This window comes from Bufo gargarizans, chromosome 1 (genome assembly GCF_014858855.1).
Source record: "Bufo gargarizans isolate SCDJY-AF-19 chromosome 1, ASM1485885v1, whole genome shotgun sequence".
NCBI classification, from domain to species: domain Eukaryota; kingdom Metazoa; phylum Chordata; class Amphibia; order Anura; family Bufonidae; genus Bufo; species Bufo gargarizans.
Genome location: NC_058080.1, coordinates 143,530,475 through 143,549,622, shown reverse-complemented (window position 1 = coordinate 143,549,622; position 19,148 = coordinate 143,530,475). Strand labels below are relative to the sequence as shown.

The window sequence follows — 19,148 nt, the reverse complement described above, 5'->3', positions numbered from 1 at the left end:
TAGAAGACCGCAGCCATGGTTTTGTTTTTTCCAATCTCAGAATCCTTTTAAAGGGGTTGTATGTCAACTATTACCTACAGCAATACATGAGTAGTACTACAGATATGGAGTCCAGATCACAAATTTTTTTTTTTACAGTCCTACTGCCTCCCATTCCCCCACTGTCAGCACTCAAAGCTGCACTGAAATACAGTCTGGACTGCTGTGCTCCTCTAAAATGAGGAAAATTGGCTTATACCTCACAGTTTTTTTTTTTTTGCCTTCCTCTGGATCAACTTGCAGGATAACAGGCCGGACTGGATGGACAGATGTCCTTTTCAGCATTATAAACTATGTTACTATTAAAATAAACAGTGATCCGGACTCCATATCTGCAGTACTACATATATTACTGTAGATAAATGGTCAAAAATCGGGTTGATAGATTCCCTTTAAAGGGATTCTGTCACCAGGTTTCACCCCCTCCAGATAAAAATATGGTTATGTTCAGGGAGCTTTAACCATTCCTAATGTGGTCTTATAAATGTAAATCTGTAGGCTCATTTTGCTAAAAATATGCTATTACTAACCCGTCATTCATAAAAATAAGGTGCCCAAGGGGATGTAAATGGATCCAAGCTGCCGTTCGTGCCCAGCGCCGTCCTTTCCCGACCTCAGCGCCGCCTCATAATCTTCTGTGACGCCTCCCGCTCTCTCTCCCTCCCTCCTCCTCCTGCTGTAACATTGCTATGTTACAGCAGGAGGAGGCGGGAGGCGTCACAGCGATGTTACAGCAGGAGGAGGCGGGAGGCGTCACAGCGATGTTACAGCAGGAGGAGGCGGGAGGCGTCACAGCGATGTTACAGCAGGAGGAGGCGGGAGGCGTCACAGCGATGTTACAGCAGGAGGAGGCGGGAGGCGTCACAGCGATGTTACAGCAGGAGGAGGCGGGAGGCGTCACAGCGATGTTGGAGGAGGCGGGAGGCGTCACAGCGATGTTGGAGGAGGCGGGAGGCGTCACAGCGATGTTGGAGGAGGCGGGAGGCGTCACAGCGATGTTACAGCAGGAGGAGGCGGGAGGCGTCACAGCGATGTTACAGCAGGAGGAGGCGGGAGGCGTCACAGCGATGTTACAGCAGGAGGCGGCGGGAGGCGTCACAGCGATGTTACAGCAGGAGGAGGCGGGAGGCGTCACAGCGATGTTACAGCAGGAGGAGGCGGGAGGCGTCACAGCGATGTTACAGCAGGAGGAGGCGGGAGGCGTCACAGCGATGTTACAGCAGGAGGAGGCGGGAGGCGTCACAGCGATGTTACAGCAGGAGGAGGCGGGAGGCGTCACAGCGATGTTACAGCAGGAGGAGGCGGGAGGCGTCACAGCGATGTTACAGCAGGAGGAGGCGGGAGGCGTCACAGCGATGTTACAGCAGGAGGAGGCGGGAGGCGTCACAGCGATGTTACAGCAGGAGGAGGCGGGAGGCGTCACAGCGATGTTACAGCAGGAGGAGGCGGGAGGCGTCACAGCGATGTTACAGCAGGAGGAGGCGGGAGGCGTCACAGCGATGTTACAGCAGGAGGAGGCGGGAGGCGTCACAGCGATGTTACAGCAGGAGGAGGGGGGAGGCGTCACAGCGATGTTACAGCAGGAGGAGGGGGAGGCGTCACAGCGATGTTACAGCAGGAGGAGGGGGGAGGCGTCACAGCAATCATACAGCAGGAGGAGGGGGGAGGCGTCACAGCGATGTTACAGCAGGAGGAGGGGGGAGGCGTCACAGCGATGTTACAGCAGGAGGAGGGGGGAGGCGTCACAGCAATCATACAGCAGGAGGAGGGGGGAGGCGTCACAGCAATCATACAGCAGGAGGAGGGGGGAGGCGTCACAGCAATCATACAGCAGGAGGAGGGGGGAGGCGTCACAGCAATCATACAGCAGGAGGAGGGGGGAGGCGTCACAGCAATCCTACAGCAGGAGGAGGAGGGGGGGGGGGAGGGAGGGAGAGCGGGAGGAGTCACAGAAGATTATGAGGCGGCGCTGAGGTCGGGAAAGGCGGCGCTGGGCACGAACGGCGGCGGTTGCGGGCGGCAGCTTGGATCCATTTACATCCCCTTGGGCACCTTATTTTTATGAATGACAGGTTAGTAATAGTGTATTTTTAGCAAAATGAGCCTACAGATTACATTTATAAGACCACATTAGAAATGGTTAAAGCTCCCTGAACATAACCATATTTTTATCTGGAGGGGGTGAAACCTGGTGACAGAATCCCTTTAAGTATAATACTGTAATCTCATGAAATGACAGTTATATAGTGACACAGAACATTGTGGCTTTCTTTACAGCAGTTTTAAGATTTGAACAAAAAATATATACATTACACATTTATTTGAAATGAAAACATTTCTAGACACCAGGACTTTCTGCTTTTAACCAATCGTCATGTCAAATATTGACAACTGCTATATACTGGATACTGTGCCCGCTCTCGGCACAATAGTGATGGACAGAGGCGTGGAGATAGGGGAGATCTAATGCGTACAGGGTGAACTACACCTCTGAAATATTTCAATAGTTTCTTTTAAAATTCACAGGTACCACAAGATCCAAAACAGCATGGTCCAAGCTAGACCTGCTCCTCCTGCCTATGTGGAGGTAGACCCTAAACCCGTATCTCAAGACAAGAGAAATGAAGCTAAAATATTAAGGATAGAGTTGACCTCACATCTGTAAATGACTGAATTCATGAAGTTAGAATGAGTCACAATCTTAGAGACTGAGCATAAAAATAGTCACCCGCATGGAGCGATTCTGTACAGCAGATGTCTCATCTCTACCTTTATACATTATATACAGAACTACAGTACAAAAAGCAGTCTCTTTCCACGTTGTCAATTTCTGAAGACCAGAAAATAGCTAAAAACCAGAATCCGGACTTATAAATAAAGCGGAGAATGCAAAAGCGAGGAAAACTATTCCACCAATGATGGTCACTGTAAAAGAAAGAGAAACACAGAAGAGACGCGTTAAGCACTAATTTGATAACTTGCTTTGGAAATTTCACTTGCAGAAAACTTGAGTAAGCTTAAAGAGGATCTGTAACCACAAGATGCAATGTACTCTGCAGGCAGCAGGTTATAGAGCAGGAGGAGCTGAGCAAATTCAGTAAAACCGTCACTGATAACATCTCCTGTACCAATAGCTCTTCACTGGAAGTGGAAAAAGCTAAGATATCAATGTATAAGAAATGTTTACAGAAGCTTTTCCTACAAAACTATATATCAATCTGCTCAGCTTCTCCTGCTCTAGAACATGAAGCTTGCAGATTGCATTTTGTGGTGACAGATCCTCTTTAAGCCAGGACATGACTGGCTCAATGACTTTCTGACAGACAGATGCACATGTGAGAATACTACTACAGATTTCCAGGTCTCTAATACAGTACTCAAACCCCTTTAAAGGGGTTGTCCAGGTTCAGAGCTGAACCTGGACATCCCTCCATTTTCACTGCTCCGAGGCTAGGCTCAGGGGGGCTGCCGGGGTGAAAATAAGGGTATGTCCGGGTTCAGCTCTGAACCTGGACAACCCCTTTAATGCCGTCACTAGCCCCTTTAATGCTGTCACTAGAGGCATCATTCACACTAGTCACAGCATGCATATTATGTGTCACATATCCAATAACATAACTGAGTAGTGTTAAAGGAGTTTGAGTATTCTATAGACATTTGTTTTCAGAAAGCAGTAAGAGTCTGACATAAGACTTATTGGTAACTTGTTTATACAAAAAATACATACTAAAGGGGATTTTACAAGAAATAATGGAACTGACGTTTGACTTGCTTAATTTAATACCGATTGGCATTTTCCCCTTTAATTATATTAACCTTTATATTCCTTGAATGTAGTTACTTAGCTACTTGGTCTCGTCTTCCTGAGTGATTATACCTTCTGGACCCTCCTCCTGAGGATGTCCCTGAGGTAAAGTTTTCCGCATTAACAAAGAGCTTCAAGCTCCAGGAGACATCATGTGAAGAATGATGTCGCTCATATCACCTCGGGCATTGTTCATGTGCTGTGTGGGTAGCGTGACAGATTAGAGCTTGCTTTTTGGTTTGAACACAGGTCAGAGTGATAGTTTTTTTACTATGTATGGGAGTTGTTTATCTTTAATATATTTAATATCACACTTAGTAAAACATTTTTTTCACTTAGCCTGTGCAAGCCTATTTATTCTTGAATCTTTGAATGGTTTAGTGTTTTAACGTGCATTCAATTAAATATGTCATCAATATCAGATCGGTGGGGTCCAACTCATGGTACCCCTGCCAATCAGCTGTTTGAAAGGGCCGCAGCACATGGACAAAAGCTGCAGTCTCCTCACAGCACTGAGCTGTAAAATAGGCCATGTGATCAATGGCCTAGGAAGAGGCTGCATCGCTAATCAATCAGATATTGGTGGCCTATCCTGAAGACAGGTGCTGAAAAACCTCTTAAACTGTTTGAGATAACCTGTGACATTTTTTTTTGCACACTGTTTTTTATTGCATGGGCATCCAGCTAAATCATCTCTACCTACCACAAATCCATGACCGAGTCCATATTTTATTAAAAGGAATGGACCAGGCAAGAGGTGTACACTTTTACTACAGGAAACAATTTTACAATCTCTTTCTGCAGAGAAGAGAGCCATTAGTATTAGATCACTATGCAGAGAGCTTGCAGTCTGATCAGTAGATGGACATGCACAGTGCTATACACATTGACCACTAGGTGGTTCGGAACTATGCAAGTGTCATAACTTCACTGGATCTTGTTTTAAGAGTATGTAAATGTAAATATTCCTCATCTTACACACACACACACACACACACACACACATATATATTTCTATAAAAATCAACTTGGTTACTTACCAGTCCTAACTGAAATTTTCTGTGCAATCATCCTTCCCCCAATAACCGCTAACCCAGTGCATAGACAATGCCCTATAGTACCACCAACAGCAACGCCAAATGGGTCCTGCAAGAAAAGAAACACTATGAAGTATGCATTTACTAACAAGATAGAGGTTTCACAATTTTTTTTAATAAGAAATGACCACTCAAAACTGGTGGACAAGACAGTATTGTAGTGGTGGCCTGAGCAAAGAGGTGGGCTAATATACATCAAAATCAGCCACAGAAAGATCTGGGAGTGGTCTTCGTAAAGAGTTCTTCTCCATACCGGACACACAAACTAAAAAGCGGGCCCTCAGGAACAGTTTACACGCTGTATGCCATATACACTGAACAGCCATAACCTTACAACCACCTGCCTATTACTATGTAGAGCCCCCTTATGCCACCAAAACAACTCTGATTTGTCAGGGCAAGGAGGACTCCACAAGACGTGTGAAGGTGTCCTGTGGTATCTGTCATTATTTTAAGACCTTTGTGGCAGATGCTTTAAGACCTCAAAACATTCCTGAACAATTTTTGCAGTGTGGCGGGGCATTATCCTGCTGAAAGACCACCGTCATAAGGGAATACCACTGCTAGGAATGAGATAATATGATTCACTTCACCTGTCAGTGGCTTGTGGGTGCATGTACCTGTAAACTAGAACAAAAAAAAAAACTAACTAACTTAAAGAGCCTCTGTCATCATGATCAATCCTATTAAATCAGGCATAATGCTGGATAGGGTCGATCACGCCGAGTAAAATTATATATTCCTTTTTTACTAGGGCAAATAGTTGCCGGCTGCCTGTGGAGCAGCGGTGCGGTTGCCGGCTGCCTGTGGAGCAGCGGTGCCTTCACTTCCAGGTGGACTGATGTTGCCGGAGAAGCAGAACTGCTGGGAGGATGGAAAGGTGACCTGTGAAATCACGTCCATTAGCTACATGGCCTTTCTGGAGCTTCGTCCCATTCAAGTGGATGGGTCTGTGCTGCAATACTAAGCAGAGCCACTACACAATGTACAGCGCTGTGCTTGGCATGCTGTGAAGAGGACACAGCTTGTCCGTCCTCTGCAGCCTCTTCATACAGATGACTGGCAGGAGTGCACCCAAGCTCCGCTCCTTTCTGTGGCCAGCTCCTTCTTCGCTGCTTTACCACTGCTTGGACCTGTGAATCAAAGCACGGAGAAAGGGGCTGGCCACGAAAGAAGCGGAGATTGGTAGCAAGAAGAGCAATGGTGACACCCTCGGTGCACTGAGGGCCAGATTTGCATATAAGGAAAAAGTATGAACACTTGGGCTTTAAATCAGGTGAACCACAGCTATGTGTCTATGCAAACAGATGGATAGGTAGGTCGCTGGTGACAGATTTCCTTTAACTTTAAGTGTCCCTTATGTGTAATAGCAGCACAGCACAGCACAGCACAGCACAAACTACAGATATGTTTTCTATAACAGAGAGCAAGACAGAGTGCCATTGGAGCAGTGCTCATTGCTTCATGTCCTCATCAGAGCCTTCTCCAAATCCTTATAGAAACACTGCATGAACATGAAGCAAAAAACAGGCGGTCCTGAGCCTGTACAAGGCTTCCAGGCCTATTACTGGTATAATCCAACGAAGGCCTGCAGGTGGAATATACGGAATTTTTTTATTTTTTATAAAAAATTACATTACTGAACAGAAATGGCAATCTGATGATTGCATGTTGAGGTCCCCTTGGGGGCCTAAAAGTAAAAAAATAAAAATAAATAAAATATGTATAAAAATTAAAATCAAGTCCTTTCCCCAAAATTTAAATAAACCAAACAATAAGAAAATAAATAGTCATCACCGGGTCCAAAAACTTCTTTACTATTAAAATATAAAAATATTTATCACATACTGTGAATGATAAAAAATGAAAAAAAAGGAATAACAAATTATAAAAAAGTTACATATACCCCAAAATGGTATCAGTAAAAACTACATATCGTGCTGCAAACAATTATCCCTGAAACGGCTCCATAGATTTTTTTTATTTTTATTTTTTTTATGAGTGACTGAATACCGTGATGAAAAGAAAAACATTTTCCCCAAAGTTTTTTTTTCAGTATTAAAACACGAAAAACCTTTTCACAACATTCTAATTTTAAGCTGCATTACTGAAATAAATGAACTTTTGCACGATATTCCCATTTTCCGAGTTTCACCTGTACCTGCACTGCTGGGCCAATAAATAGTGCCATACAAAACATATGTCGCTCGTTTAAAGTTCACACGGCACAACACAAAGTGAAAGGTGGATGAACGATCTTCAAATACTCCTATGGAGGTTGGGGGTGTATCCAATACTACCAGCAGGAGACTGGTATTTATGGAGATCCGAGATATAATATTAAAGCTGGAGTTTCATGTCTAAGCATTAGGACACACATTTCTGGACCCTACTCATGCCATTAAAACAAGTTACCAAGCATACTACTCACTACAGGTATTGAAAAGAACACATTTACCTCTCTGGCTGCCAAGACAATAGTAGTTAGCTGAGAGCGATCCCCCCACTCTGCCAGGAATGTCAAAGTGAACGCTTGGACAAAAATTGGGGAGATGAACTGCATCCATCTCTTCTTGGGAATAGCTGGTCCAACTCCACTTTCCACATCATTAGGACCGTTCAGGAGCTTTGTTCTCTGAAGCTTCAGAAAAAAGAGAAAAGTCAATATGAAAGAAATATGCACAGCTTAAGGGCCATTTACACGTCCGTAGTGTATTGTGGATCCGCAACACACTCGGCCGGCACCCCCCATAGAACTGCCTATTCTTGTCCACGGACAAGAATAGGACATGTTCTATTTTTTTGCGGAGCCGCGGTCCGTAAGTTCGGGACCGCGCTCTGGAAATGCAGATGTGGAGAGCACATGGTGTGCTCTCCGCATCCATTTCTGCCCCATTGAGAATAAATGGGTCCGCACCCGTTCCCGATATTGCAAAACAGATGCGGACCCATTTGCGGACGTGTGAATGGACCCTAAAGAAGCACTCTCACAAAAATGTTTATTCTCTGACCTGTTAGAAGGTTACATGACAAAAACTGTAGTGAAGGTAATTTTCTTACCAGTGACAGTATTTGTGAGTTATCCCCTCCGTTCTGATCCTCAGCTGTGTCATGTGACCAGCAATCAGACATTCCAAATAACACAGCATCTTATGTGTGGACAGGAAGTCAGTTTCTCTATGTATTCCTATGGGAGCCTCAATGTCAGTCTCATAGGAATGAATAGATAACTGACTTCCTGTTCTGTGTCAGATGGAGATCAGAGTGTTGGTCACATGACACAACTGAGGATCAGAAGGGAGGTTATAACTCACAAATACAGTCACTGGTAAGAAGATAACCTGCATTACAGTTTCTCATGTACCTTACTAACAGGTCAGAGAATACAATTTTTTGAGCGATTGCTTCTTTAAAGGGTTTCTGTCATCAGAAAAATCATTCTGTGGCTGACTGACATTAGCGAAGTGCTAATGTCAGCAGTACATAACTGTATGACTTATAACTCCCTGTCTGCCGCAATTTGCGCCAAATAATGACTTTTATAATATGCTAATGAGCCTCTCAGTGTTAGTGGGGCGTTGCTGCAGCACCTAGAGGTTCAGTCTTCTCACCCTTTGGCACGCCCATGTCCAGTTGATTGACGTCCTAGTTCTCCTCTGTGCCCATAAAATCCCACGCTGTCCCGTTTAGTATTCCTCGGAGGTGCAGTGAGTGAAGGACGCTCTCCTGCTGCCGTCTTCACACACTGCACCGAATACTAAACAGGACTGCGCAGGAGCGGGATTTACGGGGCACTGAGGAGAACTAGGACGTCAATCAACTGGACCTGGGCGTGCCAAAGGTTGAGAAGACAGAGCCTCTAGGTGCTGCAGCAACGCCCCAGTTGCACCTAGAGACACGTTAGCATATTGTAAAAGTCATTGTTTAGCGCGAATGGCGGCAGGCAGGGAGTTATAAGTCATACAGTTATGTTCTGCTGACATTAGCACATCGCTAATGTCAGCAAGATACATAACGATTTTTCTGATGACAGAAACCCTTTAACAAGTCCTATGACTGGGTATAGCTGCCCTTCAACACATAAAAAGTATTCTAAGAATTCTAAGTGGTCTACAAGACGTGCCAGCATTAATAAGTACCTCTTCATCTTTTCTCTTGATTTCAGCTTGGACTTCTTCTAACTCCTCCTGACCTTCATCTGGACTCATCTTTAACCCTTCCCGTAACATTCGAATGCCGAATATGGCGAAAAGGGCAGTGGATACATAGTAGGTATAAACTCTGGGGATGACTGTGGTGGCATATCCAAACAACACTGAGGAAGGAAACAAGGACACGGCATCAAGTGCGGGCAAGAACCTCCTCATTTACATCATGTGTCATGGAGAGCAATGTTTTTCCCTGGCACTTTGGTGGGTTTCATGGACCACACTCCATCTGAAAGCAGCCTTAGGGTTTGATCACAATATGCATGCACTGCAGGATAAATCATTTTTTATATTGGCAACTGACAAACTATTCTCCAAATGCAAAAAAATTGATTAAAAAGATTTTATATATACAGTATCTAATGGAATAATGCACTCTGTCATCCGAAATTATATCTCTACACTCTTTAATTAAACACTATTTTCATCCATAGGGCGGTGTGCACAAGTCACCTGATAAACAAGTCATCAGTCCTAAGGCAAGCATTGCTCCAGTGAGGACAGTCAGGCGGTTATAGCGCATTGCCATTATGGCGGCTATGAAGAAGGTCTTGTCTCCCAGCTCCGACACAATGATCACAGATATGGCTGCTACAAAGGCATGGATGAACCCCAGGTTAGCAGAGGAGCTCAATTCCGCACTCGCAACATGTACAGCGGGGGGCTGGCTGGGGAGCTTCTGTGGAAAGAAATAGAAGAAAAGCATGTAATGCGAGAGAGCAGGTTGTCGGGTGAACATTTCTTAGCGTCCATCGGCACCAGCTTAATCCAGTCACCATTACACCATGTTACACACACTCCGAAGTATCTGCCTGCTCTAGTTACCCACAAGTGCCAGCGCAGTGACCATTACAGTAAATCCTTTAAAGGGTACGTCCACACAAGGCATACGTGCTGCAGTTTTTCCTTGTAGAAAATCTGCAATACTTTACATTAGCGGCAACGTGAATAAGAGTCTAACAAATCTTATCCAAAGGCTGCCGAAAACCTCCACGCACAACTTAAGGAGGGGTGGATTTTAAAACCTCAGCGTGTCCGATCATGTTGTGGACTTCTGCCTCTTTCACAAGTGGGGGGGGGGGGGGGTCTTAGGACTGAACGAAAAAAACAAGGGTAAACCACTGCCAGTCCCCCCAGCTGGAGACAGTCAGAAAGTAGTGTTTAGCTGAGCAGTTAGGAAATATGGTGGAGGTGCAGCTAAAACCGCATCTGAAAAGCGCCATGTGGTTTTGCTGCAGTTACCACCATGTGGCGGTCGGCTGGAAGCACATTTACCTTACACTTTTCGCCAATTATAGCATCACAGCACTACAGCAAACCCGCAAGAGGGAGTTTTATCTGCTACTCATCAGCGACCCTTCACCTGGTTAATAAAAAAGAAAGGTATCCAAACGTGTCCGGTAACATTCCCATTTGTCAGATGTCTGACAGGATATCATCGCTAGGGGCGGGACTGGGGAGACCGGCAGAACAGGAGCGGCGCAGCCGCTCAGACAAGTCACAGGACCTCTGGAAAGCTGGTAGCTGGCTGGGGGCTCCAATTTGTCTTTGCGCCAGTTTTGATAAATCCCCTCTACTGGATAATTCCTAGGACGCTCAGAAGCTTTCCCTCTAATGGACCTATGTGACAGATCAGGGTCTTGGTGTTGCATTACTTCTCTAGGGAAACATCTGCGCTTTGAAACGTCCACCCTAACATTGGGGTGACATGTCAGGACCAACATCCTTTCTGCCTCCACAATCCAGAGGTGACAGAGTGGACGGTCCAAGACGTAGTGGATGAAGGAGAGACCCCCAGGGGCCATGATCTATCTCACAGGAAAAAGATGACCATGTCCAAGAAGATCACAGCAGCTACAGCCTCTTCTTCTGCCGGAGGGGCAGGCATGTCTCTTTTCATAAGGCCTCATGCACACAACCGGATGTATTTTGCGGTCCGCAAAAAATACGGATGACATCTGTGTGCATTCCGTAGTTTGCGGAACGGAACAGCTGGCCCCTAATAGAACAGTACTATCCTTGTCCGTAATGCGGACAGTAAGAGGGGATATTCTATTTTTTTGTGGAATGGAAATACGGACATACGGAAACAGAATGCAGTCCCATTTAAGTGAATAGTTTCGGATACAGTCCGCAAAAAAAAAAAAAAAAGCGGACAAGGAAAGAAAATACGTTCGTGTGCATGAGGCCTTAACCTGATTAATTAAGGAGGTAATATAAGGTCACCTAAATTCTGAGGCCGCTATCCCGTCAAAGGGGTTAGCCCACCATATATATCTCCTATATGCAGGGTATAGGATAATGTATTATTGCTGGGGGTTCAGACAAGGACTAGTTCTTCCTCACAGAATGACCATATCCCCATAGGCACCGACTGGTGCACCAGGGGACATGAATGACCGCCTGCCCCATGCAAATGTCTTCTAATGGAGGCTTGGGACTGATTGGTGATCTGATCGTGGAGGTCCAAGCGGTGGACCCCCTAGCAGTCACGTATCATCTATCCACAGGATAAACCTGTAGAAGATACAGACACCAAAGTAAACAGTAAAAAGGCTGTAATCCAATCTGGCACAATATCTGTGGATGACCAGGTCATTCAGTAACAGGTCATGACTAGCAAACAGCCAGACCACATAATATAAAATGTTTGTATTCATCAGTCCTTATCTGATCCACAGCGAGAGAGCGGACATGCTCTGGATTAACAGCGTGCGCTCCAGGCTAATCCTGAGCCCCCACTGTCATCCACCTGGTACACCAGGGATCAGCACCTCCGGCTGAAAGTACAACTCCCAGAATCCTCCTTTTACTTCCAAAGAAGTTACAAGAGCAGCCGAATAAGTGTGCATGCTGGGAGTGGTAGTTTCAGAGCAGCTGTAGTGTTGAAGGTTGCCGACCCCTGTTGTACACCCTTAAGCTACATGCACACGACTGAATGTGTTTTGCGGTCTGCAAATTGCGGATTCGCAAAAAATAAAATAACATCCGTCTTTTTTTTGCGGATCCATTGTAACTAGGGGTGCACCAAAATGAAAATTCTGGTCTGAAACCGAAACCGAAAATTCAGGATACCCCTTGACCGAAACCGAAACCGCCTTTTTGCCCAAATACTTTTAAAATACTTTTTTTTTTAATGATTTTATTAATAATTCTTTTTCATGAATTTAATAAATCATATTACCCACCCACCCCATAACAGTGCCATCCACAGACCCCCACCCACCCCATAACAGTGCCATCCACAGACCCCCACCCACCCCCCCCATTGCCGCTCCAGTACAGACTAGTTATAAAATGTGTACAATTAATAGAAAATAGCGGGGAGGGACTGGGAGGAGGAGCTGGGGGCCGGTGCGTTCAGTAGTTATAAAATGTGTACAATTAAAAAGGATTCTATTCATGAGGCCCCCTCTGCAGTAGAACATTCAATATAGCCACATCCTACTCACAGGGCTGTTATCTTAATGCTGGCCGGCCGGGCAGACGAGCGGCAGCGTCACGACTGACGTCACATGCCTGCGCCGCCTCCTTCATTCAGAAAGTAGGCCGGGCACATGACGTCAGTCGTGATGCTGCCGCTCGTCTGCCTGGCCGGCCAGCATTAAGGGGCTTCTGTCACTCCACTAAAGTGTTTTTTTTTTTTTTGGGCTACTGAAATTAGTTATATTGCGATATATGACAATATAATTGTGTCACTTACTTTGATCCAGCAGTTTCTTCTAAAAACGAAGTTTTATAATATGTAAATTCGGTCTCTAACAGCAAGTAGGGCGTCTACTTGCTGCTGCAGAAATCCGCCCCCTCGCCGTGTTGATTGACAGGGCCAGCCGGGATCTCCTCCTCCGGCCAGCCCTGTCGGCATTTCAAAAATCGCGCGCCTCTGTTGATTCGGCGCAGGCGCTCTGAGATGAGGAGGCTCGTCTCCTCAGAACTCCCTCAGTGCGCCTGCGCCGATGACATCACCGAAATAGAAGACGTCATCGGCGCAGGCGCACTGAGGGAGTGCTGAGGAGACGAGCCTCCTCATCTCAGAGCGCCTGCGCCGAATCAACAGAGGCGCGCGATTTTTGAAATGCCGACAGGGCTGGCCGGAGGAGGAGATCCCGGCTGGCCCTGTCAATCAACACGACGAGGGGGCGGATTTCTGCAGCAGCTACCAGCAAGTAGACGCCCTACTTGCTGGTAGAGACCGAATTTACATATATTAAAACTTCGTTTTTAGCAGAAACTGCTGGATCAAAGTAAGTAACACAATTATATTGTGATATATCGCAATATAACTAATTTCACTAGCCCAAAAAAAAAAAAATCACTTTAGTGGGGTGACAGAAGCCCTTTAAGATAACAGCCCTGTGAGTAGGATGTGGCTGTATTGAATGTAATACTGCAGAGGGGGCCTCATGAATAGAATCCTTATTAATTGTACACATTTTATAACTACTGGAGCTGGGGGCCGGAGCACAGTGAACGCACCGGCCCCCAGCTCCTCCTCCCAGTCCCTCCCCGCTATTTTTTGCCGATATGTATCAATATCGGCCGAAATGGATTAGGTGCATTTTCGGCCGATATTTTCGGCCGCCGGGATTTCGGTGCACCCCTAATTGTAACAATGCCTAAAATGGACAAGAATAGGACATGTTTTATTACTTTTTGCGGGGCTACGGAACGGACATACTGATGCGAACAGCACACGGTGTGCCGTCCGCATTTTTTGTCGACCCATTGAAATGAATGGGTCTGCATCCTATCTGCAAAAAAAAAAAAACGTAACGGACACAGAAACAAACAACGTTGGTGTGCATGCAGCCTTATAGACAAGCAGAGTGCTCACCGCGCAGTGTGAAGGGCACACTGGGGAGTAATGACTACAGGAAACCAACACTGTGTCTACTGGTAAACCCCTCCAAATTCAGCAAGACTGGCCCGCTGTCCCAGAACTAGGGATCTAGTCTGTAAAGACAGGGAACGTATAGTCTTTATTACGAATTCCTATAAAAGATTAGCTCTCTGAGAATTTGGAGAAGAACACTGTTCAGCTACTGCACAGACACCTGCGCGGACCAGTGTTTAAATACCCGGTCCACAGGCAGCGGGGGGGCTTCCGGTATAGAGGTGGAGTACAGAACAGCCCCATAACACTGGAATGTGATTAGGGCTGCAGCTAACGATTATTTGAATAATCGATTAGTTGCCGATTAATTTCTACGATTAATCGATTAATCGGGAAAAACGACAAAATTACAAAACAGAGGTTTATATGATCTTACTTGAAAAATTATGTTCAAAGGCCATATTAAAACAAATTGTGGACGACACTTATGGGGGATCTGTGGACGACACTTATGGGGGATCTGTGGACGACACTTATGGGGGATCTGTGGACGACACTTATGGGGGATCTGTGGACGACACTTATGGGGGATCTGTGGACGACACTTATGGGGGATCTGTGGACGACACTTATGGGGGATCTGTGGACGACACTTATGGGGGATCTGTGGACGACACTTATGGGGGATCTGTGGACGACACTTATGGGGGATCTGTGGACGACACTTATGGGGGGATCTGTGGACGACACTTATGGGGGGATCTGTGGACGACACTTATGGGGGGGATCTGTGGACGACACTTATGGGGGGGATCTGTGGACGACACTTATGGGGGGGGATCTGTGGACGGCGTTTATGGGGGATCTGTGGACGACACTATTATGGGGGATCTGTGGACGGCGTTTATGGGGGATCTGTGGACGACACTATTATGGGGGATCTGTGGACGGCGTAGTTATGGGGGATCTGTGGACGGCGTTTATGGGGGATCTGTGGACGGCGGTTATGGGGGATCTGTGGACGGCGTTTATGGGGGATCTGTGGACGGCGTTTATGGGGGATCTGTGGACGGCGTTTATGGGGGATCTGTGGACGACACTATTATGGGGGATCTGTGGACGACACTATTATGGGGGATCTGTGGACGGCGTAGTTATGGAGAGGGGGATATGTGCACTGTTATGGGCATAACAGTGCACAGATCCCTTTCCTCATAACAGTGCACAGACCCCCCTTCCCATAGCAGTGCCATACACAGACCCCCCCTCCTCCCCATAGCAGTGCTATAGACAGATCCTCCCCCCGCCCCATAGCAGTGCTATACACAGACCCCCCTTCCCCCTAACAGCCCCGGCGCTTGCATCTTTATTTTACCTTTTTACAATGACGCTCCCGCTCCTGTAACAGCCAGGCAGAGCGGACGGCGGCGTAACGTCACTCAATCACGTAACGCGCCTGCTCCGCCCACTTCATGAATGCCCGCCCGAATAGCAACGAATCGGCGATTATTCGATAACTGGATTCGTCGACAACGAATCCAGTTATCGAATATAATCGATTACATCGATTAATCGTTGCAGCCCTAAATGTGATACTACGTAAGAGTTTAGGACGTGTGATGTCATTTTACTATAATGTGACCAACCCCTTTAACTTCCTTCCTGCAGCAAGGAGGGCACTGCTATAGACTGGCACTGGGGTGCCCTGATACTACACAACATGGCAGGATACAGCTCCTATGTACTTGGCGTGTTATCAGGCCCTCTTCTAAGTGCATACAGATGACTTTGCACTTAGCCCATGCCCTCGGCCTTGCTGGCACACAGCAGCGCCCAGCGGTGCATATAATGCCAGCTCAGCTCTGTGCCAGCCACAGCAGCAGCTCTTTATTAATACCGGAGGTTTCTCAGCAACTGAAGCTGGCATTTCATGGCACACAGAGCTATGCCAGCTAATCATCAGACTATGAGACGTCCTGCTGCTCCACAGCTCTACAATGTACCTTATTCACACACAAAGGTATATCAAAGCTTTGTATCTGTAGGGTGGGTGATAAGTGCCTGACCCAGCAGTCGGACCCTCACCAGTTTTGAGAACGGGGTCCTGTGTCCCCCCCCCCCCTGTGGCGTTCAATCACACGCTTCTGCCTCTTCAAACTCTATGGTCCTTATGGAGATGAGTAGTCCCTAAGAGTCAGAATAGGAGCAGCGCTCATGGTCGGACACCACTTCAAACACCCTTTTCCAAACTGGTGGGGGTCCCGGCATTCAGACCCTTCTCAGCTAACCCGTATTCAAATGGGAAACCCCTTTAAGGCTACTGCTGGTAATTCCACGTGTGGCCGTATCCCGAGGCGAGCTCACACAACAAGGTACAGCACAATCTTATTGAATAATCCCCAATCACAGCGCAAAATATCCCCCCTGGCGTGGAGGCATGCCGCGGGTTGTCAAATCTACAGCATGCCCTATCTATGGCGGAAAGGCAGCGCTTTCACTGCAGATTCCATTCACTGCCATGCAATAAACCCGTGCCAAAATCCACCAAACAGTTGCGTGGAACATCAGCAGCTTTCACTGTGGACTGTGAGGATTTGCTTTCAGAAAAATGACCGATGTGTGAACTCATCCTAAGGCCACGTTCACACGGTCAGTATTTGGTCAGTGTTCGGCATGTAAACCAGGACAGGGACCTACAGAGTATAGTGCAATCTCCTGTAGTAGACGACTAGACGCAGAGGACGCCGGCGCCGAGGGCCTCCTTCCTTCATCTGCTGCAGGAGATGACTTCACCTCCACTTACCCCAAACCGGTTTGTCTACATTACTTAATGTCAAACTGAAAGCTCCCAGAATCACACCCCCTCGTAATAACTATTCCGGAGCATCTATTCCTATGGCTCTGTGCTGTTCTTTATTATTCCTGCTAGAAGTTATGAATGGTCGGCAGTCTGCAATGAAGGTCCAGATGGGTCTTACCATTGTGGGGGGTGTCCCTGCACAGTCTGACAGTAGCCAATCAGCGCTTCCCGTGTCAGACTGCGTAACATCCATCTCTACCCTGCTAGTAATTCATTCTTCGCTTCTAGCAGGAATAATAAAGGTCACAGCACGGAGTCATAAGAATAGATGCTCCAGAATTGTTATTACATGGGGAATGCAAGTACTGTAGTTAGTAAAGCAGAGCGGTCAGGAGAGGGGACAACAGGAGAGCGGTCAGGAGAGGGGACAGCTCCTCCATCAGGGGTCAGGAGAGGGGACAGCTCCTCCATCAGGGGTCAGCTCCTCCATCAGGGGCCAGGAGAGCGGTCAGGAGAAGGACAGCTCCTCCGTCAGGGGTCCAGCACATAATGTTGCAGGGAGATGGGGGTCTGCACTATAAGGTGTGAACATAATGGAGCCCCCACATAGGTAAGCCTGATCCTACAATCTATGGAGGAGGGGGTGACACCGTAAGCCCCTCACCTCTGGCCGGGCCACCTCCTCGGGTCTCTGGGGCAGCGGGGGCTCCCTGTTGCGGTGTGTCCCGTCATCTTCCTGGATGGCCAAGGCCAGGCCGGGCAGCAGCGCACACAGGCCGAGGATGAGCAGAGCCGGCTTCAGGCTGCCCCGCTGCGGAGCCTCCATGGTCGGTGCGGGAGAGGAAGGAGGGAGGTCGCTAGTACAGCTGGAGCTTAGTGGACGACGTCCTCCTCGGTCCAGCCGGTTCTCCCTGCCCCCACACCGAGCTCACACAGCCCGCCCCTTTGCCATCGTCAGCGACACAAGACCTAACCGCTGCTGCAGAGACCTCAGCCTATCCGCGGCCACAGCCAGTGACGGGCTGCAGGAAGTGTGTACTGGCTACGACGTCAGAGATTACGCTGCGCTTAAACGACGCCATTTTCTTGAAGAGATATGGAATATCTGACGTATAAGCTGCTACAACAAAATGGCCGCGGATAGGCAGACAATAGAAGCCGAATATTTATTCACCTAGTGTTCAGTATATAAAATATAAAAAAGCTCACGGTGTATGGTCACCCACGTGACCGTACTATGGGAGGCGAGAAGGGACAATAATCGTTTAAAAACTAGACTGCTCTCAGCTCCGCTTAGGGCGTCTTCGGTCCACATCAGAGACCAAAGTACTAGTGCATGTCTCTGTGATTTTTTTCATTAATGGTCAGCAAAAAAAATACAAATATGTGAGCCGACATTATTAATTATTAAAGCGCCATTCATGCCGTGGCGCTGTACATATAGGTTTTCCACTGGAGATGAGCGAATTTCATATTTTAAAATTCGTCTTCGGTTCGTGTTGTGGTATTTACTGAATTGCATTATGGATTCCTTTACCATGGACCATAACGCAATTCTATGACGGAATGCCTTTCCATTATTAACTCCATTATTAATAACGTCATAATAGAAGTCTATGTCCTGCATAACGGATCCGTCCGGTTTCTGTTATGTCGGAGTCCTCTCCTGCATATGGATCCGTTATACAGCCATAAAAACCACATGCTGTTTTTTAGTGTCATTTTTTTTTTGGCCAAAATAAACAGATTGTCCCATATTGAAGATTGAGGGTCCTATCACTAGCGCTGGCTCGGCTATTTCTGTATTCCCCATACAAGAGCGCTTCCCATTAATTTCAATGCAACTTCCGAAAATAGCAAAGCACGATGAATAGAGTACTCTGCGGGCTCCGTTCTAAGGTGCGGGTCCCGGAGGTGTCATTTAGGGTGGTTTTAACATTACTCTCACCTATCAGACATGGGGGCATATCCTAGCGATATGCCACCAATGCATGAGATAAGCCATTGTGTGTTTGCCCACTAGTGTTTTCTTCATGGTGTTTTCTTTTCCCCCTGTAGAGAATGTGATGTGAAGAAATGCTGTTGAGTTGCAGCATGCTGCGATTTGGCAAAACATAGAAAGACAAAGAATGCCACCTAATGAACTAAAATGCCAGTAGCAAAAAAAAAATCCCATAAACTGTCAGATAACATCTGGAGCTGTTTGGGTTTTTTTTTGGTGGAAAAATGGTAGCAAAAACCTATGTGTGAAAGCAGCCTTAGGGCTCATGCACACGGCTGTTGCTTGGCCATTCCGTGCATTGGGGACCGCAATTCCACAGACCGATCCAGATCCGTCCACACCGCAAAAATAGAACGCCTTCTG

General features: G+C 46.9%; 1 protein-coding gene across 1 annotated transcript; it reads right to left on the bottom strand.

Moving 5' to 3' along the window:
- Window positions 1-2,298: 2,298 nt before the first annotated feature.
- Window positions 2,299-17,799, bottom strand: TMEM165 (transmembrane protein 165). Its single transcript, XM_044299242.1, has 6 exons — window positions 17,448-17,799; window positions 9,603-9,828; window positions 9,081-9,256; window positions 7,400-7,582; window positions 4,885-4,990; window positions 2,299-2,964 (listed from the first exon to the last, which is right to left on the bottom strand). Exons 1-6 carry the CDS (start codon window positions 17,607-17,609, stop codon window positions 2,888-2,890), a joined length of 930 nt encoding a protein of 309 aa, XP_044155177.1. The 5' UTR covers window positions 17,610-17,799; the 3' UTR covers window positions 2,299-2,887.
- Window positions 17,800-19,148: the final 1,349 nt, after the last annotated feature.